This window comes from Danio rerio, chromosome 1 (genome assembly GCF_052040795.2).
Source record: "Danio rerio strain M-AB ecotype USA chromosome 1, GRCz13ab, whole genome shotgun sequence".
In the NCBI taxonomy this organism is placed as follows: domain Eukaryota; kingdom Metazoa; phylum Chordata; class Actinopteri; order Cypriniformes; family Danionidae; genus Danio; species Danio rerio.
In genome coordinates, this window is record NC_141021.1 from 55,249,006 (window position 1) to 55,273,388 (window position 24,383).

At 34.8% G+C, this 24,383-nt stretch overlaps 5 protein-coding genes and 1 long non-coding RNA gene across 9 annotated transcripts in view; 5 read left to right on the plus strand and 1 right to left on the minus strand.

The window, feature by feature from the left end:
* Window positions 1-5,407, plus strand: part of LOC147837535 (uncharacterized) — a 29,246-nt gene extending 23,839 nt beyond the window's left edge. For 3 of the 4 annotated variants that reach the window (XM_087237772.1, XM_087237775.1, XM_087237773.1), the window contains exon 2: window positions 2,864-5,407. In XM_087237772.1, the coding sequence (XP_087093898.1) occupies window positions 2,877-3,575 (699 nt within the window). In that variant the 5' untranslated portion in view covers window positions 2,864-2,876 and the 3' untranslated portion in view covers window positions 3,576-5,407. Of the gene's footprint in view, window positions 1-1,969; window positions 2,061-2,863 lie in introns of those variants that run through there. The other variant, XM_087237774.1, reaches the window with a different exon arrangement.
* On the minus strand, window positions 1,667-3,866 carry LOC147837537 (uncharacterized). Its single transcript, XR_015477051.1, has 3 exons — window positions 3,806-3,866; window positions 2,071-3,728; window positions 1,667-1,892 (listed from the first exon to the last, which is right to left on the minus strand). It is a non-coding gene; the product is annotated as an uncharacterized LOC147837537 (long non-coding RNA).
* Window positions 5,408-6,966: 1,559 nt separating the features above from the next.
* Window positions 6,967-8,405, plus strand: LOC147837538 (uncharacterized). Its single transcript, XM_087237776.1, has 2 exons — window positions 6,967-7,082; window positions 7,519-8,405. Exons 1-2 carry the CDS (start codon window positions 7,074-7,076, stop codon window positions 8,170-8,172), a joined length of 663 nt encoding a protein of 220 aa, XP_087093902.1. The 5' UTR covers window positions 6,967-7,073; the 3' UTR covers window positions 8,173-8,405.
* Window positions 8,406-11,821: 3,416 nt separating this feature from the next.
* LOC147837539 (uncharacterized) lies at window positions 11,822-17,248 on the plus strand. The gene is made up of 2 exons (XM_087237784.1): window positions 11,822-11,882; window positions 14,488-17,248. The coding sequence occupies exon 2, from the start codon at window positions 14,489-14,491 to the stop codon at window positions 15,017-15,019; it is 531 nt and encodes a 176-aa protein (XP_087093910.1). The 5' UTR covers window positions 11,822-11,882; window position 14,488; the 3' UTR covers window positions 15,020-17,248.
* A 34-nt stretch (window positions 17,249-17,282) lies between these two features.
* Window positions 17,283-18,929, plus strand: LOC147837540 (uncharacterized). Its single transcript, XM_087237777.1, has 2 exons — window positions 17,283-17,346; window positions 17,788-18,929. The coding sequence occupies exon 2, from the start codon at window positions 17,904-17,906 to the stop codon at window positions 18,549-18,551; it is 648 nt and encodes a 215-aa protein (XP_087093903.1). The 5' UTR covers window positions 17,283-17,346; window positions 17,788-17,903; the 3' UTR covers window positions 18,552-18,929.
* Window positions 18,930-20,180: 1,251 nt separating this feature from the next.
* LOC147837541 (uncharacterized) lies at window positions 20,181-23,440 on the plus strand. The gene is made up of 2 exons (XM_087237785.1): window positions 20,181-20,248; window positions 22,041-23,440. The coding sequence occupies exon 2, from the start codon at window positions 22,042-22,044 to the stop codon at window positions 22,549-22,551; it is 510 nt and encodes a 169-aa protein (XP_087093911.1). The 5' UTR covers window positions 20,181-20,248; window position 22,041; the 3' UTR covers window positions 22,552-23,440.
* Window positions 23,441-24,383: the final 943 nt, after the last annotated feature.

The following is a 24,383-nucleotide window of genomic DNA, read 5'->3' on the forward strand; positions in this document are numbered from 1 at the left end:
ATAATCTAAAGCACAGTCATCGAAAAAAGATGCCATGAGTAAACCAATTAGACCTGAATAACCAGTTAGCCTGAGCAGGAATGGCTGTTTCTCTAAACAATTTATGTTTGTATTATATTACATACACTTAACTGCCACTTGACCCCAATTACAAAACAATACTATGTTTGTTATGGGTTATATACTTAGTTTATAAGGTTTCTGCTAGATATGCAGATATCTGACATGCAGGAACAATATCAGTTTGCAGCTCCACCCAAGCCTTGTCAATGTGTACATCCTCCCATTGCTTCTGTAGTCATTTTGTGTTATTATTATTTTTTTTTAAATCTGTTTGGGAGAACAGACTAGTTGCATGCAGTGGCACAAGGCACTCTGGAAGATGTTAATATGAATATGTTTTTCAAACAAAACAAATATATGTTATTAAAATCTCCATAACATCTGACGTGCAAATAAAATCTGAATTTTTTTTTTATTTTTCACTTTTACAGCAAGATTGAGTTGTCAAGAGATTAACTCTTAAAAATGGAGGATCAGTCTCATCATCTTATCAGTGCTGAAATCGTTCAATATTAAGTAAAACTTCAATATTAAGTGATGTTCTGAAGTTCATCTCTGAGATTTCATTGGAGCTGAGAATTATACACTTTTACTGACAGCTGCAATGTCATCAAATCCCTAATATTTAATTTTGATGTGCAGAGGTGTATGAATCAATGTCTACGGTTGAGTTAGTGAATGAAATGAAATTATATATAATTAAGATAACTTCCTCTGGTTAAAGTATTTAATGAATGAATGAATGAATGAATGAATAAATGAATGAATGAATGAATGAATAAATGAATGAATCAATGAATGAATTAGTAAATGAATGAATGAATGAATGAATGAATAAATGAATGAATGAATGAATGAATAAATGAATAAATGAATGAATTAATGAATAAATGAATGAATGAATGAATGAATGACTGAATGAATGAATGAATGAATAAATGAATAAATGAATGAATGACTGAATGAATGAATGAATAAATGAATGAATGAATGAATGAATGAATGAATGAATAAATGAATAAATGAATAAATGAATGAATGAATGAATTAATGAATTAATTAATTAATTAATTAATTAATTAATTAATTAATTAATTCGTTCATTCATTCATTCATTCATTCATTCATTAATTAATTCATTCATTCATTCATTCATTCATTCATTCATTCATTCATTCATTCATTAAATCATTCATTCATTCATTCATTTTACAAATTATTTCATCTTATTACACTCAAGTCAATTGGGTCCCACTTTATATTAAGTGTCCATAACTACTACTTGCATCAAAAAATTAATACAATGTACTTACTGTGTTCATAATGTATTTGAGAACATGTGGTGCTCTTGAGTTGGGATATGGGTATGTTTATGGGCAGGTTGGGTTGGTTTAACAGGGGGTTAAGGTGTAAGGGATGGTCAACAGTGCATTAACAAATGAAATTACAGAAATTAATTACATCTGTAATTACATACATGTAATTTAATCAAGCATAAGTACAATGTAAATACATGCATTTACACTATAAGTACATTGTAACAGATGATTCATTTCGGTGTAAGTATATAGGCTAATATTTAAGGCCACTTATAAAGTAGGACCAAAAATTGTGATAAATTAAGTTGAAAAATGTCATTCATTTAGGTGTAAGAAGTTGAATTAAATTAAGATTTCATTTATGTGCCAGTTCTGTTGTAATATTATATGAAATTAATAAAAGTTGTTTTTTTGTTATATTCATCATGCAGAAATCTGCATGACGTGGAGCAATATCAGTTTGAAGGTCCACTCATAAAATCCATTATCAGAGTCTGAACATTTCCATTGCTGCTGCAGGGTGAGGTGGAGTCATTTTACATTTGATATACATATTTTATTGATTTATAACCTTGAAAACAAACTAGGTCTTATATAGCAGTGTCCCCAACCACACTCTAGAAGTCCTTGTAGAAGTTTCGACATACAAAGAAGTGTTACTGTTGGATATGAGACAAGGTAAGAGTACTGGATTGTGTGAGAGACTTTATTTATTTATGTAATTCGTTTATTTTATGAATTAGAAAATTAGCAATTACAGTCACAGTTGATCTTGACGTCCTTCAAAAGCGGTTTAGAGGATCAGTCTTTCTGCTATATCTCTGTTTGAGTGACCAATTTCGACAAATGGTCAGTCTAGCACCCTACAGACTTTATTCTGCAGAGACTATTATTATTCTGCTGAGAGAATAAAGGTTAATGTGACTATTTTCAATTTCATAAGGTTCCTTTTACAGTCTCGATGTGGTAATGCAATTAAAATGCAATCAGTTAAATAAACTTAAGCATTCATTTAGTTGTTCAAGTGTAAAACAAGATGAAAGACCTTGCAAACATCAGCACCGTCAGGACCAGCAGGCTAGTGCAGAAACTCCATTGAAAATACTGGGATGAAATAAATGTTCATATTTTAATGACATGGCGGTGAATAAGGGAATTTAATCCACTTCTTCTTATCCAGTCTGAGACCCACTTTATATTGTATATTATTGAGGCAGTGAAGATTACAGATTTTTAATTTAATATAACAATTTTGCAATAGCAAGACAATTTACTGGAAGCCCTTGGGCTTACTGAATGAAAATAAAAAGTCTGTGCACATTTACTCCATTGAGGAAATGAGCTGATTTACAGTAAATTAATTTAAAGCTGCTGTGTTGTTTTGTATTTTGTAGTTTGCCTATAATTGTAATAGAAAATATCTGCATTTGTTTGCAGTGCATATGCACTAACCACCTATTCTCTCCATGATTGTTCAACAGAACTGTGGTGAAAATGGTGAGATCACTGTATAATTTATCTGATCTGAAAGAGTCCAGGTTTGGTCAGCCGCATCCCAGACACGGACTGAAGCTGCTGTGGTGGTTTGCTCAGGAATGTGTTCGGATTGACTCTAATCAGCGTATGACTGCACTGTGCAATCCTAAAAATGGAGATTTTGGCTTTCGTCATTTCCAAAACTGGGATAAACTTCTTCCTGACATTAATTTACCATACTATGAGGTGGGCAACCTGCACAACACAGACTTACTGCCTGAATATCTCACTGAAGATTACACAGGATATTTGGATGACAGCAACACCGACCGCATCATTGTCTCATTAAAATATCAGTTCAATCAACCCAGATTTGAAAGAATTTATGTGACACAGCACTCAAACCCGTCAAACTTTGATCAGAATCGCACCTACCACATTAGCACTGATCTCATGAAGGAGATTCAAAGTCTAAGCCTGAAAACATTCCTCAGAAAAACTCAGATGGACAGTTTTTATTATCAACCTTACAGCAGACGCTCAGAGTTTCCTTCTCCAGTTCAGTCAGAGGAGGGTGAACCTCATCGGATACAGAAAAAATCACATCACCCTATCATTGATTGTTGTGTAGGATGTTGCAAAAAAATACTGTTGTGTATACTGTTCATTTTTTTATTTTTTATATATTTTTTGATAATGAAGTTGGTTTCACGTTAGTTGCATGCCATTCTGAAGCTGCATGTTGCACCTTGTTTTATTTGTACAAATGGGAGCATATTTGAACCAAAGGGTTTGAATAATTTAATATGCTTTTATTAAACAAGATGTTGGCGGTTCATTCCACTGTGGAGACCCCTGACAAATAAAGGACTAAGCTAAAGGAAAATGAATGAAATGAATGCAGACAAGATGTTTAGTTTAATCTTTTTCACCTTATTTTAAAACACTTTTTTTAAAGATGTTCGTGCAACATGTTGCCACATGCTACTGTGTATGGCATTCTTACCCATCTTTGCCCATCTTGTTTTTATCTTGTTTTTATTATGAAATTTTCTGCTTCAATTTCTTTGCATTTTCTTTTCTTTCAAATTCTATTTTTATTTTAGCTTTATTTGTTTAATTTTTTTAAAATGTTGTCTATTGCAACTTCCCAGCAGGCACAGGACGTCAACATGATGTCTGATGTTGTACCCCGACATAGTGGGACGTAGCATTTTGTTTGGAAATGAAAATCAGGTTGACGTCAGAACCCAATGTCAGGCCTGCATCAATGTCCAACGTCGGACAGATGTTGCATTTTGGTTACTAACGCAACCTAAAAACAACTAAATATTGACATCTAATGATGTTACAGCTTGATATTGCGTGGATGTTACCACTATGACGTCTATTAGATGTTGAATTTTGTTTGCCATACCTGATGAATAAATGTCAGTATTTGATGTCAATATGACGTTGGTTTAAGATGTTAGCTTGATGTTGAATTTTGGTCACAACACAACCTATAATCAACCAAATAAAAAAATCATTTTACGTCATTATTAGATCTTAAAATAGCTTCGCCTTAGATGCTGGCGACCTAAATCTAGCCTAATATTAACATCCTATGATGTTGTGTGTCTGCTGGGTTGCTTTAGTTGGGCTTATCTGGATTTAAGGGTTTGTCAGTGATTAATTGTACTGTTTTTATTATAAACTAAAAATTATTATTACTGTGTGTATCTAATATAAGATGTTAATGTTAATCAATAGATGTTTTTACTGCTTAAGAATGGGGAAGGTAACTGGGAGACTATAATAAAAATAAAAGTACTATACTATTTTGTTCAATGTATTATGGATTAAATTCTCATCCCATGTTGATAAATGTTATGATGTGTAATTATTAAATGATATAATAGAGTCAGAATTTGGGGTGGCACGGCGGCTCAGTGGGTAGCACTGTCGTCTCACAGCAAGAAGGTCGCTGGTTCGAGTCCTGGCTGGGTCAGTTGGCATTTCTGTGTGGACTTTGTATGTTCTCCCCATGGCATGGGTAAACTAAATTTGTTCATGGTGTATGAGTGTGTGTGTAAATGCCAGAGTGTATGTGTGTTTCCCAGTAATGGGTTGGGACTGGAAGGCATCTGCTGCATAAAACATATGCTGGAGTAGTTGGCGGTTCATTCTGCTGTGGCAACCCCTGAAAAATAATGAATGAATGGTGTTTATTGTTTGTTTGTCCTTCATTTTGTTCAGTGGCTGCTAGTTCATATGTTTTTTTGCTAGTTATTATATCCAGTGTTGATGTGGGTTGTAACTTTCAGCTTGGTTTGCTTTTCAGCTTATTGGTTTGGATGTTTTGCTCATTTTATTGGGTCTTTCTGAGCCTAATTATACTTCCATGTGTCTGATATGAGTCATGGACAGCCTGCTTAAGTGTTGACTCTTTGGTCAAAGCAGGTATAATCCCTGTCAATCTTTTTTTTTTACTTCACTGTCGACACTCAGATGGCACATTTCAGTTTGTATTTTGGTTGAAGCAACAAAATAAAAAATATTGATCCATATGGACAAGCCCACTTTTTCTTTCCTCAAACATGATCTTGAGCTTCAGAAACACCTGTAGGACAACTAGTTTTACTAGATTTGCATTGTTATACATGACATAATGGTAAAGACCTGTGACGCTTAACAATGTTTAAGGCTAGGCTATGTAAATAGCATTTGCCTGGCCTAGAATATTTGTGAAGCAAATAAGCATAATCAAATTGGATTTTTTGTTTGTAAAATTTCCTTTATATTTAGTCTAATTCGGTTTATTATAATCGATAAATTCATTTACTATAAGGGGTTAAAGATGCTGTGCAAAATTAAGTACATAAACAGGATACATTTACTCAAGCCTATTTGCATTTCAGACAAAATTTGTAGCCGCTCAATTAATTATCAAAAAAAAAAAAAAAAAAGGGGAAAAGAGAAGTCAACATAACAAGCAGGGTAAAGCGCAGTAACCTAATGATAACTCTTTAATTTACAATAACGTGATATTCATCATTCATACATTTTCCTTTGGCTTAGTCCCTTGTATATCCGAGGCTGCCACAGCGGAATGAACCGCCAACTATTCCAGCATATGTTTTACACACCAGATGCCCTTCCAGCCGCAATCCAATACTGGGAAACACCCATACACTCCCCCATTCACACACACACACACACTTAGGCCAGTTTAGTTTAACATCCATCATATCACGGCTATTTATTTCGGTCCTGTTTCAGTTTCTGTTCAACATACTGAAATAAAAGTCCGAGCAACCTCCAGTTCACACGGACTTTGAAGCCTATTGTTTCCAAAATAAGAGCCCCACATAAATAGCAAATATAATAAACTGTGTTATACTTAGAAAATAAGTAGGGATGGGGGATGAAGGAAAATTGTTGTAGGCTTATATTACTACAGGCTATAGGCAATGTTATGACCAATCAAACACTGCTGTTAGCATGCAAATGAATGATCCTATATGTTAAATCAAATGTTTTGTTCCAATTAACCTGCTTTTTACACTCCACAATATTCAGACGAGACAATGGTGTGTAGGGTCAGGAGAATACGCATTACCATGCACTTAACTTTTATTATTCAGCTATTATTCCAGATTTTTATTATATGACACCTTTAACTTTGATCTGATACAGAACAGATCAAACATAATGAACATACAGACTATTACAGGAATGTACTTTACTGTAAAACAGTGTGCCAGTTATAGGTGATGTTATGTATAGCCTAAATTTGCTTGACAAAGCTTTAAATGTTTTCTTAAACACAACCTCAGAAATAAAGGTACGAGAGCTGTCACTGTACCTTTTCAAAAGGTACACATTTGTACCTAAAAGCTCTACATTAAAACATCAAGGGTACATAGTAGTACCTAAATAGTACAGAAGTGTTCCTCTTAAAATTTATAGGTGCTAATATATACTTTTGAGGTACCAATATGGACCCTTTAAGTACAAATGTGCACCTTTTGAAAAGGTACCACCTCAGTGACAGCTCACGTACCTTTATTTCTGAGAGTGTACCGTAAGTCTCTTTAGTTTGTTAGCTTTGTTTTAGCCATTCAACTGGTCGTCCAAAACCTATAAAATAACTATCTTGACATTTTTGCACCGCCTACAAAAAGAGTGATAACAGAAGCTTGAGAGATACAGAGACGCAAATCACCTCAGCGCATGAAGCAGGTACAGTATCCTCTCTGTCTCATGTGTTTCTGCACATTATTTTAAATGCTGCTCGCTGTTTATTTATGCATTATTAAACTCCATGCTAAAACAGATATCACGTATAGTATGTGGAAAGCATTTTCCGTGATCCTTTGACTGGTACAAATAAACAATTGTAAACTTGAATGTGTGTGTGTGTGTGTGTTTAAAGGGAAATGAAACTATACTGCGCTCTATCTTAGCCCACTAAAACAGACTGAAACAGGTTCAAATGAATGAATGAATGAATGAATGATTGACTTTAAGAATACAAGATGTTAATCATGAGTTATACTTCTTTTTTCATATTTTAGAAACACTTTAAAAACTCAACTCGCTGCAAAAATAAAATCTTGACAGCACTGTTGTGCTCCTGCTTACAAAAATCTGCCTGCTTATATTTTCTTTTTTTGAGGGAGGGAACATGGAAACATTGAATAGTTTATCCGATCTGAAAGAGTCCGGGTTTGGTCGGCCGCCTCCCAGACACGGACTGAACTTGCTGTGGTGGTTTGCTCAGGAATGTGTCCGGATTGACTCCAATCAACAAATGACTGCTCTGTGCTACCCTGAAAATGGATGTTTTGGTTTTCATCGATTCTACAACAGGGATAGACCTAAACTACTCCCACCCATTAATCTACCATACTACGAGGTGGGCAACCTGCACAACCCTGGATCCCTGCCCTATTATGTCATAGAGAATTACACTGGGTATTTAGATGACAGCAACTGTGATCGCATTATTGTTTCTTATAACTGGAGATGGAAGAAGTTTGACAGCGTTTACGTGACTCGACACTCAGATCAGAAGAACTTTGACCCCAATTGCACACGCCAAATAAGCCCTGAACTCATGAAGACCATAAAAGAGATGAGGCGTGCTGAATTTCTCAGTGAACGCAGAAATCAACCTGAATCTCACTACATAGAAATGCCTCATTCAGTGCAGAGTGAAACCAGTGATTGCCCAAATAGAAATTGCTGGATTGGGGTGGGGTGCGCCATTGGAGTGATCTTCCTCATCGTTATGACTATTGTTTTACTTTTTGTCTTTGGTAAAATTTAATTTTAAAGCTGAAAGTTGCAGCTTATAGAACATGAGATTTTACTTAATCAAATAAATGAAACACAAATACTGGTTTATTGTAGAATAATATACAGTGTTGAGCATTGCATGTTTATTAATGGCTTATTGTATTGATTTAGAAAAATTCTCAAGATTTAGATAATATAAAACTGTGAAAATGTACATTATTTTAGCTCATACTACTGCACTTTTAAATAAATTTATGTCCAGGATTTTTAGTTTCTTTACTCATATTCACATTGCTACACTGCAAAACTAAAAAAGATAAGGTAACTCTAACATTTGAGTAAACTGATTGCAAATCATTTAAGGTCAAAAATTAATCCTAATGAGTATTGTGAACTTAATCCATTTGAGGTAAAGGAAGCAATTTGAGCACATTAAAATCCAGTTCACCAGCATGGACCACGCCACACTTTGAGCTAGACATTATTGTAGGGATGAAGGGGATGGTGAGAGAACAGTGGGATGAAGGGGAAGGGAAATAAGAGGATAAACAGTGAACAGGTAGGTAGGTAGATCAGGCGTCCTACAATGATGCCCAGAGACTCAGGGTGGGGGTACCGTCTCTGTAATATTCTTTGTTAGAGTGATTAGACTCCTCGATTCAACATAACTGTAGAGAGGGTTATTGAGAATGGGAAGCGAGGAAATAGAGAGAGTGAGGGTGAGTTTGAAAGAACGAGACGAACAGTGCTAGAGGGCAGGGCCGGAGTGGGACTCCTTTTCAGCCCTGGAGTTTCAAGCCTCAGACCGGCCCACCTCAGTTCACGACTGACTACATTAAAATAAGGTCAATTCCAATTCAGTTTCTAATGACACTACCACGTCTTTTTTTAAGAGAACAGCTGCTTTAGAACTTCAAATGTTCAACAACCCTAACAATATGTCGTAACAATAAAAAAAAAAATTACATACACAGATGAGCATCAAACCCGGGACAGCAGTGTCGTAATCCAACGTGCTAACCACTGGACCACAACAGTTGTATATTGTGTTGTGACTCATCTGAGTTATAACACCATTACCCTGCAGGCTGGTTATTTATAAAAAGAGCAGAGCTGCGGTAAAATAATGAATAAGAAGACTGTGGTCAAGTAAATAAATTAATTAATTTAAAAAGTATGAATGCTGAGAACAACAGATTCTGGAGCTAGGGACACCGGCCCTCGCGGCCAAAAAACGGACCGGCCCACCGGCAATTCTCCCGGTACTCCCGATTAGCCAATCCGGGCCTGCTAGAGGGCCTACCTAGTGTTCTACCTTAAATAAGTTTTAGGGAGTAAGTGATTCATTAATGAGACAAAGTGAGGCGTGGTTCCATTGCCGAACCTTTGTTAACAAGTTAACTCCATTAAATGAAGAGAACTCAAACCAGCTGAGTACTGTAAAACTCAATAAGTTAAGGCAACTCAAACCGTTTGAGGAAACCGATTGCTACAAAGCATTTGAGGTAAAAAACGAATCTATATAAGTATAGCGAAATTACTCCATGTAAGTTGAAGTTATAAGGTATTTAATCAACTCATTACCTTCTACACGGAGTTCAAAACTCTTTTCAAATGAGCAGAATTAACTTTCAGTACATTTTCAGTTATTACACTCATTTCATTTGATAAAGTTGATTGTTGGGTTTTACAGTGAATTGCTTGTTGTTGTTTTTAGGCTACTTCACCATAAGTGGCATTGATACCATTTTAAGCCGGTTGATAATAGTTTTAATATGTAAGCTGCTATGAATTCATTGAAATTAATAAATATATATATATATATATATATATATATATATATATATATATATATATATATATATATATATATATATATATATATATATATATATATATATATATACACACACACACACACACACACACACACACACACACACATATATATATATATATATATATATATATATATATATATATATATATATATATATATATATATATATATATATATATTTACACACACATACACTATGCATGAGTCTATTTAATTTCTCTATGAGCTGTTATCACTACTGCAACAAACACATGTACAGCCTGCATGACAAGTGTTACTATAATCCTTTTTTACCTTCACTTCAGTCATCAGCAAATAACCATAATGAGGCATTTAGTAGCTTGTTTACTCATATTACCTTTGACACACCCTACACTCCTGTTTGCCTGCTTCACTTTTTGTTTCCTCTCTCTTCATCCACATCTGATATTTTTATGCTTGAATGAATGATTGAGTGCACAAACACATGCAATTACTATTTAACCTCTTGTTGTGTACACAATAAAAATGTCAGTGGGGACCCTTTATTTACCTGCTTTTTAAAATATAGTAAAGAAACTCCTTTGTGACCCTGGATGACCGACATACATACATACATACATACATACATACATACATACATACATACATACATACATACATACATACATACATATATACATATATATATATATATATATATATATATATATAAAGTACATAGATAAATAATTATCAATTTTTTAAAATGCAAAAAAATCATTAAAATATTATGTTACATGAAGATGTTTTGTAAATGTCCTTCTGTAAACATATCATAGCTCAGTATACACTTCATTTGGACAGTTTTAAAGGCTATTTTCTCAGTATTTTTTGAACCTCCAGATTCCAATAGCTCAGTTCAGTAGCCAAATATTGAATAACACTTTACTTTATGGTCTATTTGAGTATTAGTAGACTGTCTGCTTAATATCTGCTGACACTGCTCCTTCAACAGACATTTAACTGACTACAAGAAACTTTGCAAGTACATCAACTTGCATTAACCCTAGCCCCAAACTAACAGTCTCCTTATAAACTAATGAGAATTGGTTGGCATGTAGATGCAGTGTAACTTAAATTCAACAAACATTTATTCATTTGACCATATATCAGACTTCTGTGTGGGAATTAAAATTAATTTGAACAGTTTTTAATCAGAATCAAGCACCAGCAGTATCTGTCATATAAAAGTGGCCTACTTTTAGCATTACTTTTAATACAGAAAATAAATTAGATTTCCCCCAAGTTCTTAAAGCAGAATATAAGCAGCAACTATTTTTTAGAAATGCTGTATATTTAATTTCTAAGTATTATTATTTTTTTATATATACATAATAATAAAACCTCTCATTTAAGAGACACTGGTCTGCAGTTTCTAAATCAGCTTTAGGTGGAGTCTAGTGTTGGTTATTTCCACAGAAATGCCTCTCCCTTGATAATAAACTGTATGAAATAAAGAATAGTCTAATGCAGTGGTTCTGAAACTTTTTTCATCAAGTACCACCTTAGAAAAAAATTGTTTCTCCAAGTACCACCAAAATGAGCAGTATTGAAATACAGTAGCGTAGTAGGCCCAGTAAAGCAGCTACAACTCTGCACAGTTACAAAACCTTGCAGATTACCTCAGAAATATAGCCTATATATAATATATGGCATATTATATACATCATTTTTAATACATTTTGAATTATATGTAGCATGTACATGACATATTTCATTCATCCGTGTACCACTAGAAGGAAGCCCACAGTTTGAGAACCACTGGTCTAATGCATGAAGCTCCAGTGTTTGTTATGGTGGCCCCGCCCACTCACAGACTGATGAGGAGCTGAAGCGCGAGACCAGCACAGACGCTGATCTTCACACAGCTCACGAACAAGGTGTAGTATACTCTATTTCGTGTGTCTGATCTTGTATATTAGTATTTCAATCTTGAAATTCAGGTTTTATGTGCTTTACATGCTTTACTAAACCCCACCGAACAGCGGTGACGTATGGAAAGTGTTTTGCGCGCATCCTCTGGCTGTTGAGAGGGTGGTGTTTCAGGAGAAATGAAACCTCCAGCTCTCTATAAGTACAGTATAATATATTAAACTACTGTAAATAAATAATATTTACAAGGTGAGATAAGCTCGTTTAGTTATGAGAATAACCTATAAATATATATTTTCTCCGTTTATTAAAAATGTTTAGTTAGGCTTGTTAATTGCTTAGCAGGTTAGTTAGTAAAATCCCTAAAGAGAACTCCAACTCTGTTGCACTTTTACAATTTCACTTTATCTTATTTATAATGATAATGATAACGTAGATTAAAATGTATTTAAAAATGTAATAATATTTAATAATAATAAATACTTAGCAGTTTAGTGTGTGCTATAGTGGTGTTTTTTTTTTTCAATATTGCGGGTCTGAAAAGATGTAATATTTTACACTGGCCTACTGTCACTTCCTGCAAATAATAAAGTTGTCATTATTTTTGCACAACTGCCTTTTTAATGAAAACACACAGTTGAAAACAAAAGTATAATCATTTTGCTTAATAAAAAAACTACCTTTTTTTGGTGTTTGCCATAATGACAGTACATTATATTTTACAAGTTATTGCAATATACAAGATTACAAAGTAAAGTGTCATCTTTTTTTTTTTTTTTACTTTATTTATGAATGTTTTTATAATAACATAACACCCAATACTGTACATCATGTATATGTTACACAAATATATGATAACAAAATGATCTTGGTGTTACTACCTGATACTAACTAGAGCTTGCACCAAAACACCAGCAGACAATACAGCACCATCAAAAAATAAATAAATAAATATTCAGCCAGACTAATGGAATAAGAAACAAAATAGAATGACGTAAAAAAAAGAAGAGAGAAAAAAATATTACCAAAAAAAAAAAATTACAGAAACTTTATTTACCTATGGATCTAAGAAAGGGGCCATATATTTTGTCATGCAACTTCTGTTTGCCAAATCTAGAGAAACGCAGTCTTTCCAGCTTGAGGGCAGAAATCATTTCAGCTAACCATTTAAAAAAAATTAAAGGTGTTGTGGATTTGCACTCCATCAGAATCACTCTCTTGGCCAGCACCATACCAAACATAAGGGAGAGTTGTTGATGTTTAGGCCAAATTAGAGCCTGGTCTGAACATCCAAACAGTGCTAATTCCGCATCGACTTTAATGTCCATTTCAAAAGCCTGGGAGTGAAGTCCGAAGATACTTTTCCAAAATTCAGATACTTCTGGACAGAACCAGAATGGATGACCATAGGTCCCGACTGTGCCACTGCATTTATCACACAAAGGAGAGATAGAAGGATACAGCTCATTAAGTTTGGCTGATTTTAGTTTAATCTATGCATCACTTTAAATTGTATGAGCTGTAGTCTAACATTTATAGAGCAAGAGTGAAATACGACTCAATCCCTCCTCCCAAATATGAGATTTCAATGCCTAGTTCCCTCTACCAAGAATCTTTAAGATGTGCATAGAAACCGAAACATGAGAAGCAAACAGATCTATGAATTTGGTCACTAAATGTTTCTCCAATAAGCAACTGCCTCAAAAGCTTGTATAGATCAGGATCAAGAGAGATTTCCTCGCACTGAGGAAAATTGTGTTTGATAAAATGACGCACCTGTAAATAACGAAAAAAGTGTGATTGTGAGAGACCAAAAGTTTTAAGTATTCAAATGTGGTCAGCTTGCCATCTGCATAAAAATCCTTCACTGAATGCAGGTAAAGTGTCATCTAAAAGCTTAACTGGGTTTATGATGTTAACCATGTTAGGCCAATTAAGAAAGTCATTGAAGAAACTGAGGAAAAAAAACAAAAATCAAACATGTCTTTGCAGTTTTTACATTTTCAGAATGTTTATATAAGACTTTCTCCAGCTCCATTTGAACAAATTTATATCATATTAAAAATGTAAATGATATTTTTATAGCTAAATGTAATAGTTTACAGTACATGTCACCATTCTCGAAACGATCTGTATTTGAGAAATATTTAATATTTAGGTCCCACTTTATATTAGGTGTCCTTAACTACTATGTACTTGCATCAAAAAATAAATACAATGTACTTACTGTGTGCATAATGTATTTGAGAACACTTGTGGTGCTCTTGAGTTGGGATAGGGGTTGGGTTATGGACAGGTTTGGTGGTGTGGGTAGGTTTAAGGGTGGGTTAAGGTGTAGGGAATGGTCAGCAGTGTATTTACAAATGTAATTGCAGAAGTTAATTACAGATGTAATTACATACAGGTATTTAATCAAGCATAAGTACACAGTAAATACATGTATTTACACAATAAGTACATTGTAACAAATTATAAATTCCTGCGTACGTACATGTTAGTTAAGGCCACTTAATATAAAGTTGGACGAATATTTATATTTGGATGACAAACTTGTCTTTAATGCACTTTTTTTTACACTGTATTTTTTATTTATTTCATTTTATTTGGACACAGAATGGTCAAACTGCGCACACTGAATGAACTGGTCCACCTCAAGGAGACCGGGTTTGGTCAGCCGTATCCCAGACACGGCCTCAGTTTGCTCTGGTGGTTTGCTGATGAATGCGTTGAAATTGATGACGACGGCAATATGATTGCACGATATGATCCCGAAGATAGAGACTTCGGTTTCCATGATTTCCATAATGCTGAAGCGCTTCTCCCTCACACCGACCTGCCGTACTATGAAGTGGGAAACCTGGCACACACACACGACCTGCCCTATCAAGTCACTCGGTATTACAGAGGCAACGAACATCTACAAGAAAGCAACACAGACCGCATTGTGGCTTCAGTCAATTCAGACTGGAGTGACAAATGGTTTGACAGGATTTATGTGACGCATCATATCGGTGATGATGAGGGCTTCGACGAAAACTCCACCTTCCGCATCAGTCAAGGCCTCATTGAGATCATTCAAGGCCTTGAATGGTCAGATTTCATTGATGCAGTTAAAATCAGGCGTCGTTATCGCCGTCGTCGCTGAATTCAGTCTTTCTTGATCCTAAACAGTGACTCAAAGCTGAAATCAAACATTCCTGTCAATCCATAATAATTCAGTGCCTTACATTACTACTATCTTAACGACCTTCCCAGCAGGCACACATCAAAAAACATGCCAAAAAAAGGCTAATCGATTTGACGTCAAAACCTTGACTCTTATTTGACATCCACACATTGATGCCCTTTTGACCAGCAGAATAACTACACAAACAGTATTCATTTCTTTTCGGTTTAGTTCCTTTATTAATCAGTGGTTGCCACAGCGGAATGAACCAACGACTTATCCAGCATATGTTCTACGCAGCGGATACCCTTCCAGCTGCAGCCCATAACCAGAAAACACCCATACACTCTCCTTCACAGACACTATGGCGCATGTCTTTGGACTGTGGAGGAAACCAGAGCACCTGGAGGAAACCCACGCGTCAACGGGGAGAACATGCAAACTCCACACAGAAATGCCAACTGACCCAGCCGAAGTTTGAACCAGCGACCTTCTTTCTGTGATGTGAAAGTGCTACCCACTGAGACACCCACAAATAATAATTAAAGTTTTCTTTATCTGCTTTAATTACAACTTACAAGACAACAACTTGGCAAATATCATTACTATTAGAGGACAGTCTTGTGATTGATTTTTGACATAATTGTGTTTTAGCCAATGTTAGACGTCAATTTAATATAATTTTGACATCATTGACATCAAATCAATTAGCATATTTGACATGTTTCTTTAAATGTTGTTTTGCTGGCTCCAATAACTAGTATTTTAAACTAAGTCGTTACAATTGATTGTTTGAAACTGTGTAAGTGGACTAAAATCATTTAATTAGATTATGCAATTGTGTAACTATTAGGATGTATTGTGTTCGGTCATTTTAATGAACAGTGTGAAATTTTACAGCATTAAAAGAATTGTCAAAAAAGTCTATTTTTTAAGCTACTCACCCTCACATCCAAACCGAATTCAGAAAATGAGCCAAACACAGATTTTTTTTTTTCATTTCGTTCATTCATTTTCCTTCGGCTTAGTCAATTTATATCAGGTGTCACCACAGCGGAATGAACCGCCAACTTATTCAGCATATGTTTTACACAGCGGATGCCCTTCCAGCTGCAACCCAGTATTGGGGGGAAAAAACATACACTCTCATTCACTCTCAGACTCATACAATACAGACAGCTCAGTTTATCTAATTCACCAATAGCGCATGTGTTTTGAACTGGGAAACAGGAGCCCCCGGAGGAAGCTGTCTGTGTTATACTTAGAAAATAAGTGGGAATGCAGGGAGGAATGATAATTGTTGTGAGCTATTCTCACTATAGAGACTGTCATGACCAATTAAACATGCATATAGGCATGCAAATTAAAGATCCCATGTGTAAAAAATCACTCCTTATGCAGATTAACTTGTTTTTTACTGGGGTTTTACACTCGGATGAAAATGAGGAAACAATGCTGTTTATGATCAGGAGAATATGTCATATACAGATTTTTCTTCTATGACACATTTAACTTTGATACAGAACAGATCAAACATAATGAACACACAGACTATCCAGAAATGTACATAACCTGAATATTTAAAACAGTGTGATAGTTATAGATGATGTTAACTATAGCCTAAATTTAATTGACAGAGCTTAAGATGTTTCCCTGGCTGATTTTTTTTTAAAACCAGCCTAAGTTGGTATAGGCTGCTTCAAGCTGGTAGACCAGTATGGTTTTAGAGATGTTTTGACCATTTCCGGGCTGCACTGTAGACAATGCAGGGTTCCACAGAATTCATTCATGTTGTTCCAACAAATATGGATTGTTAATAACAAATTTATGTGGATTGAATATAAAAAAGTTTTAAGTTGTAACAATGAAATCTCAAGAATTGTGATGTTTTAGCTCATTTTAAATACGTATATATATATATATTTTTCAGTGTGGTTTCAGCTGGTCTGGCTAGGAGATGACCAGCTACAATCAACTTTACCAGCATAGGCTGAGAGACCATGCCAAAACCAGTTTAAATTGTTAAATGGCTTAAACCAACTTGGAAATGGCCAAAACCCCTTTAAAACCAAGCTTGTCGACGAGCTAAGGCTGGTTTATGCATTTTCATAGGGTTAAACACCCACCGTCAGTCTGCAGTTTTCGTTTCTTAACTAGTTTTAGTTTTTAGTTTAGTTTTAGCCATTCAGCTGTTCTTCCAAACCCCCCAAAAAATAACTATCATGACATTTTTGCACCGCCTACAAAGAGTCCTAACAGGCGCGAGCGAAACAGAGAACCAAACCACCTCACAGTGCAGGAAACAGGTACAGTATCCTCTCCATTATGTATGATTTTGTACAACATTTAAATGCTGTTTGCTGTTTATATATATAGACTATATATAGTTTATATATATTTTTATATAGATACCAAGTGTAGGCTATAGAAAACATTTTGCGTGATCCTTTGTTACTAATTAACTGGCGCGCTGTGTGTGTGTGTGTGTGTGTGTGTGTGTGTGTGTGTGTGTGTGTGTGTGTGTGTGTGTGTGTGTGTGTGTGTGTGTGTGTGTGTGTGTGTGTGTGTTTAAAGAGAAATGAAACTAGCAATATTGCACCCTGTTAGCCCTCTAAAATAGACTGAAACAGGTTGTAAATGAATGAATGAATGAAACAATGAATGAATGAACGAAATAATGAATAAATGAATTATTGACTTTAAGAATGCAAGGTGTTAATCATGAGTTTCACTGTTTTTTATTTTAGAAACACTAAACTCAAACTCCAAAAAAAAATATATAACAATAATAATAATCCCGACGGAACTGTTGTACAGAAATCTGCCGGCTTAAATTCCTGAAAAGAAAAAAGTTGTTGGAAACATGGAAACTCTTTATAGTCTATCCGATCTGAAAGAGTCCGGGTTTGGTCGGCCGCCTCCCAGACACGGACTGAACTTGCTGTGGTGGTTTGCTCATGCATGTGTTCGGGTTGACTCCAATCAACAAATGACTGCTCTGTGCAACCCTGAAAATGGATGTTTTGGCTTTCATCATTTCCAAAACAGGGATAGACCTAAACTTCTTCCACGGATTAATCTACCATACTACGAGGTGGGCAACCTGCACAACCCTGGATCCCTGCCTGATTATGTCACAGAGAATTACACAGGGTATTTAGACGACAGCAACTGTGATCGGATCATCGTTTCGTATAACTCAAGATGGAAGAAATTTGACAGGGTTTACGTGACTCGACACTCAGATCAGAAAAAGTTTGACTCCGATTGCACTAGTCAAATTAGCATTGAACTCATAAAGACTATAAAAGAGATGAGGCGTGCTGAATTTCTCAGACTCAGAGAACGCAGAAATCAACCTGAATCTCTGCACATAGAAATGCCTCATTCAGTGCAGAGAGAAACCAGTGATTGTCCAACTAAAGGATGCTGCATTGGAGTGTGTTGCGCCATTGTAATGGCCATCATTATTATGGCTATTGTTTTGTTTTTAACCTTTGGTAATAAATAATATCTAAATCTGAAAGTTGCAGCTCACACCACCACATGAGTCAGTTGTGTATTTTAATCAAATAAATGAAATACAAGTACTCGTTTATTATACAGCGTTGAGCATTTCATGTTTATCATGATGGTCCATTGTATTGATGTTAAAAAAATTGTAAAACTGAAAATGTATATGATTTAAACCATGCTAATGCACTTGGTAGAATTTATGTGTAATTTTTGTAGTTTCTGTATTCATATGTGTGCTTGTTCATGTTGTTATTGTTTGCAGCAATGTAAGCTTCACCATATACGTGCCATATAGGTCACATTTTAACCCTGTTTTTTTTTTTTTAATATAGGCTCCTATGAAATAATTAAAATGAATAAATATATAAATACAGTTGGTGTATTTCTACATCTTGTTTCCGCATTATGAGCTAGTTATCACTACAGCAACAGACACAAGTGTTACTATAGTCAATTTTCCCTCAGTTCCTTCATGACATCAGCAAATATCCATAGCAATCATCGAGGCATTCAGTCGACTATTGACTTGTTTACTCATAATATACAAATAATATAAATACAGATGAAAACAGCCTAAAGATTGTTTTTCCATATTCCAAATCACCAGTGTATCATATTTTCTCACTTTACTCTGGGACTTACCCATTCTGGTGATCACCCCCCTCTGCTGACTTTTTTGGTACTTATTATTTTGGACGTCTCCAACATATCTGATATTTCACCTACTGATTGAAAAGTTAAGCTTTACAGCTCTAATTACGTGCCCCCCAATTTTAATTTCCTTCTGGAAGTAAATCGCACGACCCCTGATTTTAACCCCCTCCCAGGAGTAAATCGCTTTAGCTAGCCAAACATAATAAAATGTCTAGATCTCAGCCAGATGCCAGGAACTTTAACCCCCTCACAACAGTTATCTGTGGCGAGTCATTGTCTTGGATCGCAGGCATTAACTCATCATTAATTCATAATGAAGTAATGTTTAGTTTGCATAATAACACATCATTCGTCATGTACTGTTATTGTGAAGTGTTACCAAATAGTTGTCTTACCATTGACTCAATCTCAAGTTGTTTTAAACTTGTTTAAGTTTCTTTTTTCTGCAGAACAAAAAATAATATATTTTGAAGAATGTTGCCAAAATGTTAATTTACATCCGGTTTAAAGTTTAAAGGCTATTCCTCTCGGAATATTTCTGAACTCTCAGATTTTAAATTTCAATAGTTGTATCTTGGTCAAATATTGTTCTATAATGTGAGCATGAATGGAAAGATTATTTATGTATGTCATATCAGACATCTGCATGAGAATTAACATTAATTTATCAAAGCTTTGTTTCAGAATCCAGCAACAGAAGCATCTGTTCTATAGCCTACTTTTAACATTGGGAGAAAATAAATTAGACATTTTCCCCAATCTCTTTAGCAACACCTTTTAAAAATACTCTAGTCCCATGTTCATAATTATTATCCTTTTTTATTTTTATTTTAAAGCTCATTTAAGAGACACTGGTCAGCGACTTCTAAATCAGCTTGAGGTGGAGTCTAGTGTTGTTTATTTCCACAGAAATGCCTCTTCCTTGATATATATGAAGCTCCAGTGTTTGTTATGGTGGCCCCGCCCACTCACAGACTGATGAAGAACTGAAGCGCGAGAGCAGCACAGACGCAGATCTTTACACAGCTCGAGAACAAGGTGCAGTATACTCTATTTCATTTATTTTGTTTTATATATATCAGTATTTTAAACTTGATATCGGGTTGTATATGCTTTACTAAACTCCACCCAACAGCGGTGACGTATGGAGACTGTGTGGAGCGCTAGCTGTGTCCTCTTGGGCTGTTGACAGGGTGGTTTTTCAGGACAAATGAAACCTACTGCACTGTAGTTAGTACAGCAAAATATACTAGACTAAATAAATGATAGAAGATGAGATTAGCCTCTCCTGTTTGGTTATACATATATACTATAAAAAGATATTTTATCCTTTACAGTTAATTTTTTAGTTACCTGTTTGTTGGTTAGTAAAACCCTCAAGGAGAAATTAACAACTCGGTCCTAAACTCTGTTTGGTGCACTTTTAATTGAATTTTATCTTAAAATAATAACTTATAATGATATTATCACTAATAATAACTTAAATTAAAACTTATTTTTAAAAACATTTATAAAAAAAAGTTATTTATATAGAAAATAATTTCATAAATACAAATAAACTTGTTGTTTAAGGTGTTTTTTTTTTATATTTCAGGTCTTAACATGGAATATTTTATACTGGCCTATACAATTTCTGCAAATAAATGCTGTAAATGATAATATTCTTGTTTTAAATGTTAATAATTAATAATTTTGAGTCAAATCTTTGCGCTTAACAAATTAAATTAATTATGTAGGCCAATGGATGTCTTCAGTGGAGTGTGCAACACCAGTTCCTTATCCACGAAAGAGAGAACGTTTAGAGATTGCTCTGTTTAACTATTTTCCCGTTAGTGAAGCGTTCCGTTTTTCACTTACAAAGTCCGCCATGTAACTAGCAAATGCACTATGGTCGATGCAACTGACTCTAAAAGGGAATGGGAGATGAGTCTCTGATTGGTTTATTCCCAAAATACCCAGAACTCATCAAGACAATAAGCTCAACCCTGTTAGACCATGCGCCGTGGCGCAGAACATATTTATCCATCCTTAAGATAGCCAAGGTGGATTCGGACATGCTTTTGTGCCCTGCGCTTTAGACTTTGTCTTTAGACTAGATCGTTTAAATAGAGTACAGTTGAAGACAGAATTAATAGGCTAAAGTCCCAAGAGCTGTTTAATGAAGCTTTTTAAATAAATTTTTATTCAACTATTTTCTAAAATCGATGTTTAGTTTTTGTCTTGATGACAGTACATAATATTTTACTAGTAGACTAATTTTGCATATTACATTTCAGCTTAAAGTGTGATTTAAAAGCTTAAGGTTAGTTACGGTAACTATAGGCAAGTTAGGTTAATTAAATGTGTCATTGGACAGCAATGATTTGTTCTGTATAGCCAATCAGAAAAAAAACACATTTTAATGAACATTTACACACTTACAAACACATTTTTTTTTCAAAATATATCCATCTAAACTAAAATAAATCAGACTATCTCCTGAAGGAAAATACAACAGGGAAAAATCCCTTTGCTCAATTATACATCACTTGGGAGATGTTTTAAAAATAAAAAATTCAATGTAGGGCTAATAAGTTTGTTTTCAATGGCAAATAAAGAAAACAATACATTTCTGCTATTTCCAAACAGCTCTATCTATCTATCTATCTATCTATCTATCTATCTATCTATCTATCTATCTATCTATCTATCTATCTATCTATCTATCTATCTATCTATCTATCTATCTTGCACAAATGTATAGTTTACATCACCATTTTTGTAACAGGCTATACTTGCAATATTTTTTGGACTGCATTTTCTAATCCACTCATTTTTTTTCTGGACACAGAATGGTCAAACTGCGCACACTGAATGAACTGGTCCACCTCAGTGAGACCGAGTTTGGTCAGCCGTATCCCAGACACGGCCTCAGTTTGCTCTGGTGGTTTGCTGATGAATGTGTTGAAATTGATGACGATGGAGATATGATTGCACGATATAATCCAAAAAAAGGAAAGTTTGGTTTCCATCGTTTCTATAATGAAGAAGGGCTTCTCCCTCACACCGACCTGCCGTATTATGAAGTGGGAAACCTGGCACACACACACGACCTGCCTGATAGAGTCACTCGGTATTATGAAAACAACGAACATCTACAAGAAAGCAACGCAGACCGCATCGTCGCTTCAGTCTATTCAGACAAGAATCGCAAGATTTTTAAGAGGATTTATGTGACGCATCATATCGGTGTTGATGAGGGCTTTGACGAAAACTCCACCTTCCGCATCAGTCAAGGCCTCATTAGGAAGATTCAAGACCTGGAATGGTCAGATTTCATTGATGAAGTTAAGAATTCATAATCGATGAACCTGATCTTTCTAGATGACTTTTTAACTAATTGTATATATTGTTTTAATTCTAACCTGTCCAGGGACTGCAGGTGGAAATTAGCAATCTTGCTACAACCTGGCACAATGCATCTTTCCTCCTTGATGTTAATGTAATTTTTGTTAAATGTCCCTGTTAAATAAATAAATTCATTCATTCATAGATCTTATAGTCACTCATATAGAAATCAAACACTGTTGGACTGGGATGATGTAAATGGATTGTGTAACCTAATTGATCAGATGCATTGTGTTCTGTCTGTTTACTTAAATTGATTTTGGATTTATACTTTCGGTAACACTTTACAATAAGGTTCATTAGTTATTGCATTTACTAACATGAAGTAATCATGAACAACACTTGTACAGCATTTATTAATCATAATTGAACATTTACTAATGCATTATTAACATCCAAGTCCATGCTTGTTAACATTAGTTAATGCACCGTGAGTAAAAATGAACTAACAATGAACTACAGTATTTTTATTAACTAACGTTAACTAACATGAACAAATACTGTAGTAAATGTATTGTTCATTGTTTGTTTATCTTAGTAAATGCATTAATTAACATTAACTAATGAACCTTATTGTAAAGTGTGACCATACTTTCTAATTTTACAGCACTACAAGCAACTGTCAATAATTAAATAAATAAAAAACGAGACTCAAAACCCAATTAAGATGGCTTTTAATACTCAATGGTATCTGAACTATTGATGTGTATACTTTTATATTATTTCTCTTGTTGTTTTATTGCATTGTGTCCTTGAGTTGCCAGAAAGGTGCCTTTAAATAAAATGTATTGTTATTATTATTATTATTAAATAAATAAATAAATAAATCCATTCATTCATTGCTTTTCTTGTCGGCTTAGTCCCTTTGTTAATCCGGGGTCGCCACAGCGGAATGAACCGCCAACTTATCCAGCACATTTTTAAGTAGCGGATGCCCTTCCAACCGCAACCCATCTCTGGGAAAAAAAAATAAATAAATAACAAAATAATTAAATGAATGAATGAATGAACAAATGAACGAACCAATAAATAAACAAATTAATTAATTAATTTAAAAAAAATTTAGTCATGGTTTAATCATCCTCACACCCAAAATGTTTGGGAAATGTGCCAAGCCGAAAATATTCACTTCAGTAAAAAAAAAAAAAATAATTAAACAGGTTTTTGGTTTGTGTTTGGGGTGTGGAAACAATGGCAAATATTTAATTACTGGGTGAACTATCCCTTTAGGTAAAGCATATCAGTTCAACGTCTGACCAAGGACCGTCACTGATACTGAAAATGTGTTTCACACGATGGGTTTTTATATTTATAGTTTCCATAATAACCAAACAACCGGAAAATATAGTTTTATGAAAGAAAATTTTCAACCTATTGGCCTAGAGTAGAAGTTGAGTAAATGCATTTACTTGACTGGACCAGCAGGCGTCACCAGCGTGCTGATTTGTTTTTTCTCCTGTTCAACATTCTTTCTCCTGTTATTTATTCATTCCTTTTCCTTCAGATTAGTCCCTTTATTAATCAGGAGTCGTCACAGTGGAATGAGCAGACAACTTATCCAGCATATGTTTTACACAGCAGATGTCCTTCCAGCTGCAACCCAGTACTGGAAAACACACTTATTCACACACATGCACTACGATCAATTTAGTTTATTCAATTCACCTATAGTGCACATGTTTGGACTGTGAAAGGAAACCCACGTCAAGATGAGGAGAACATGTAAACTCCACACAGAAACGCCAACTCACACAGCCGGGACTTAAGACAAGTGACCTTCTAGCTG

Excerpts from the sequence above, each read along its gene's own strand:
- LOC147837539 (XM_087237784.1), top strand. The coding sequence starts at position 14,489 with ATGGTCAAACTGCGCACACTGAATGAACTGGTCCACCTCAAGGAGACC.
- LOC147837541 (XM_087237785.1), top strand. The coding sequence starts at position 22,042 with ATGGTCAAACTGCGCACACTGAATGAACTGGTCCACCTCAGTGAGACC.
- LOC147837540 (XM_087237777.1), top strand. The coding sequence starts at position 17,904 with ATGGAAACTCTTTATAGTCTATCCGATCTGAAAGAGTCCGGGTTTGGT.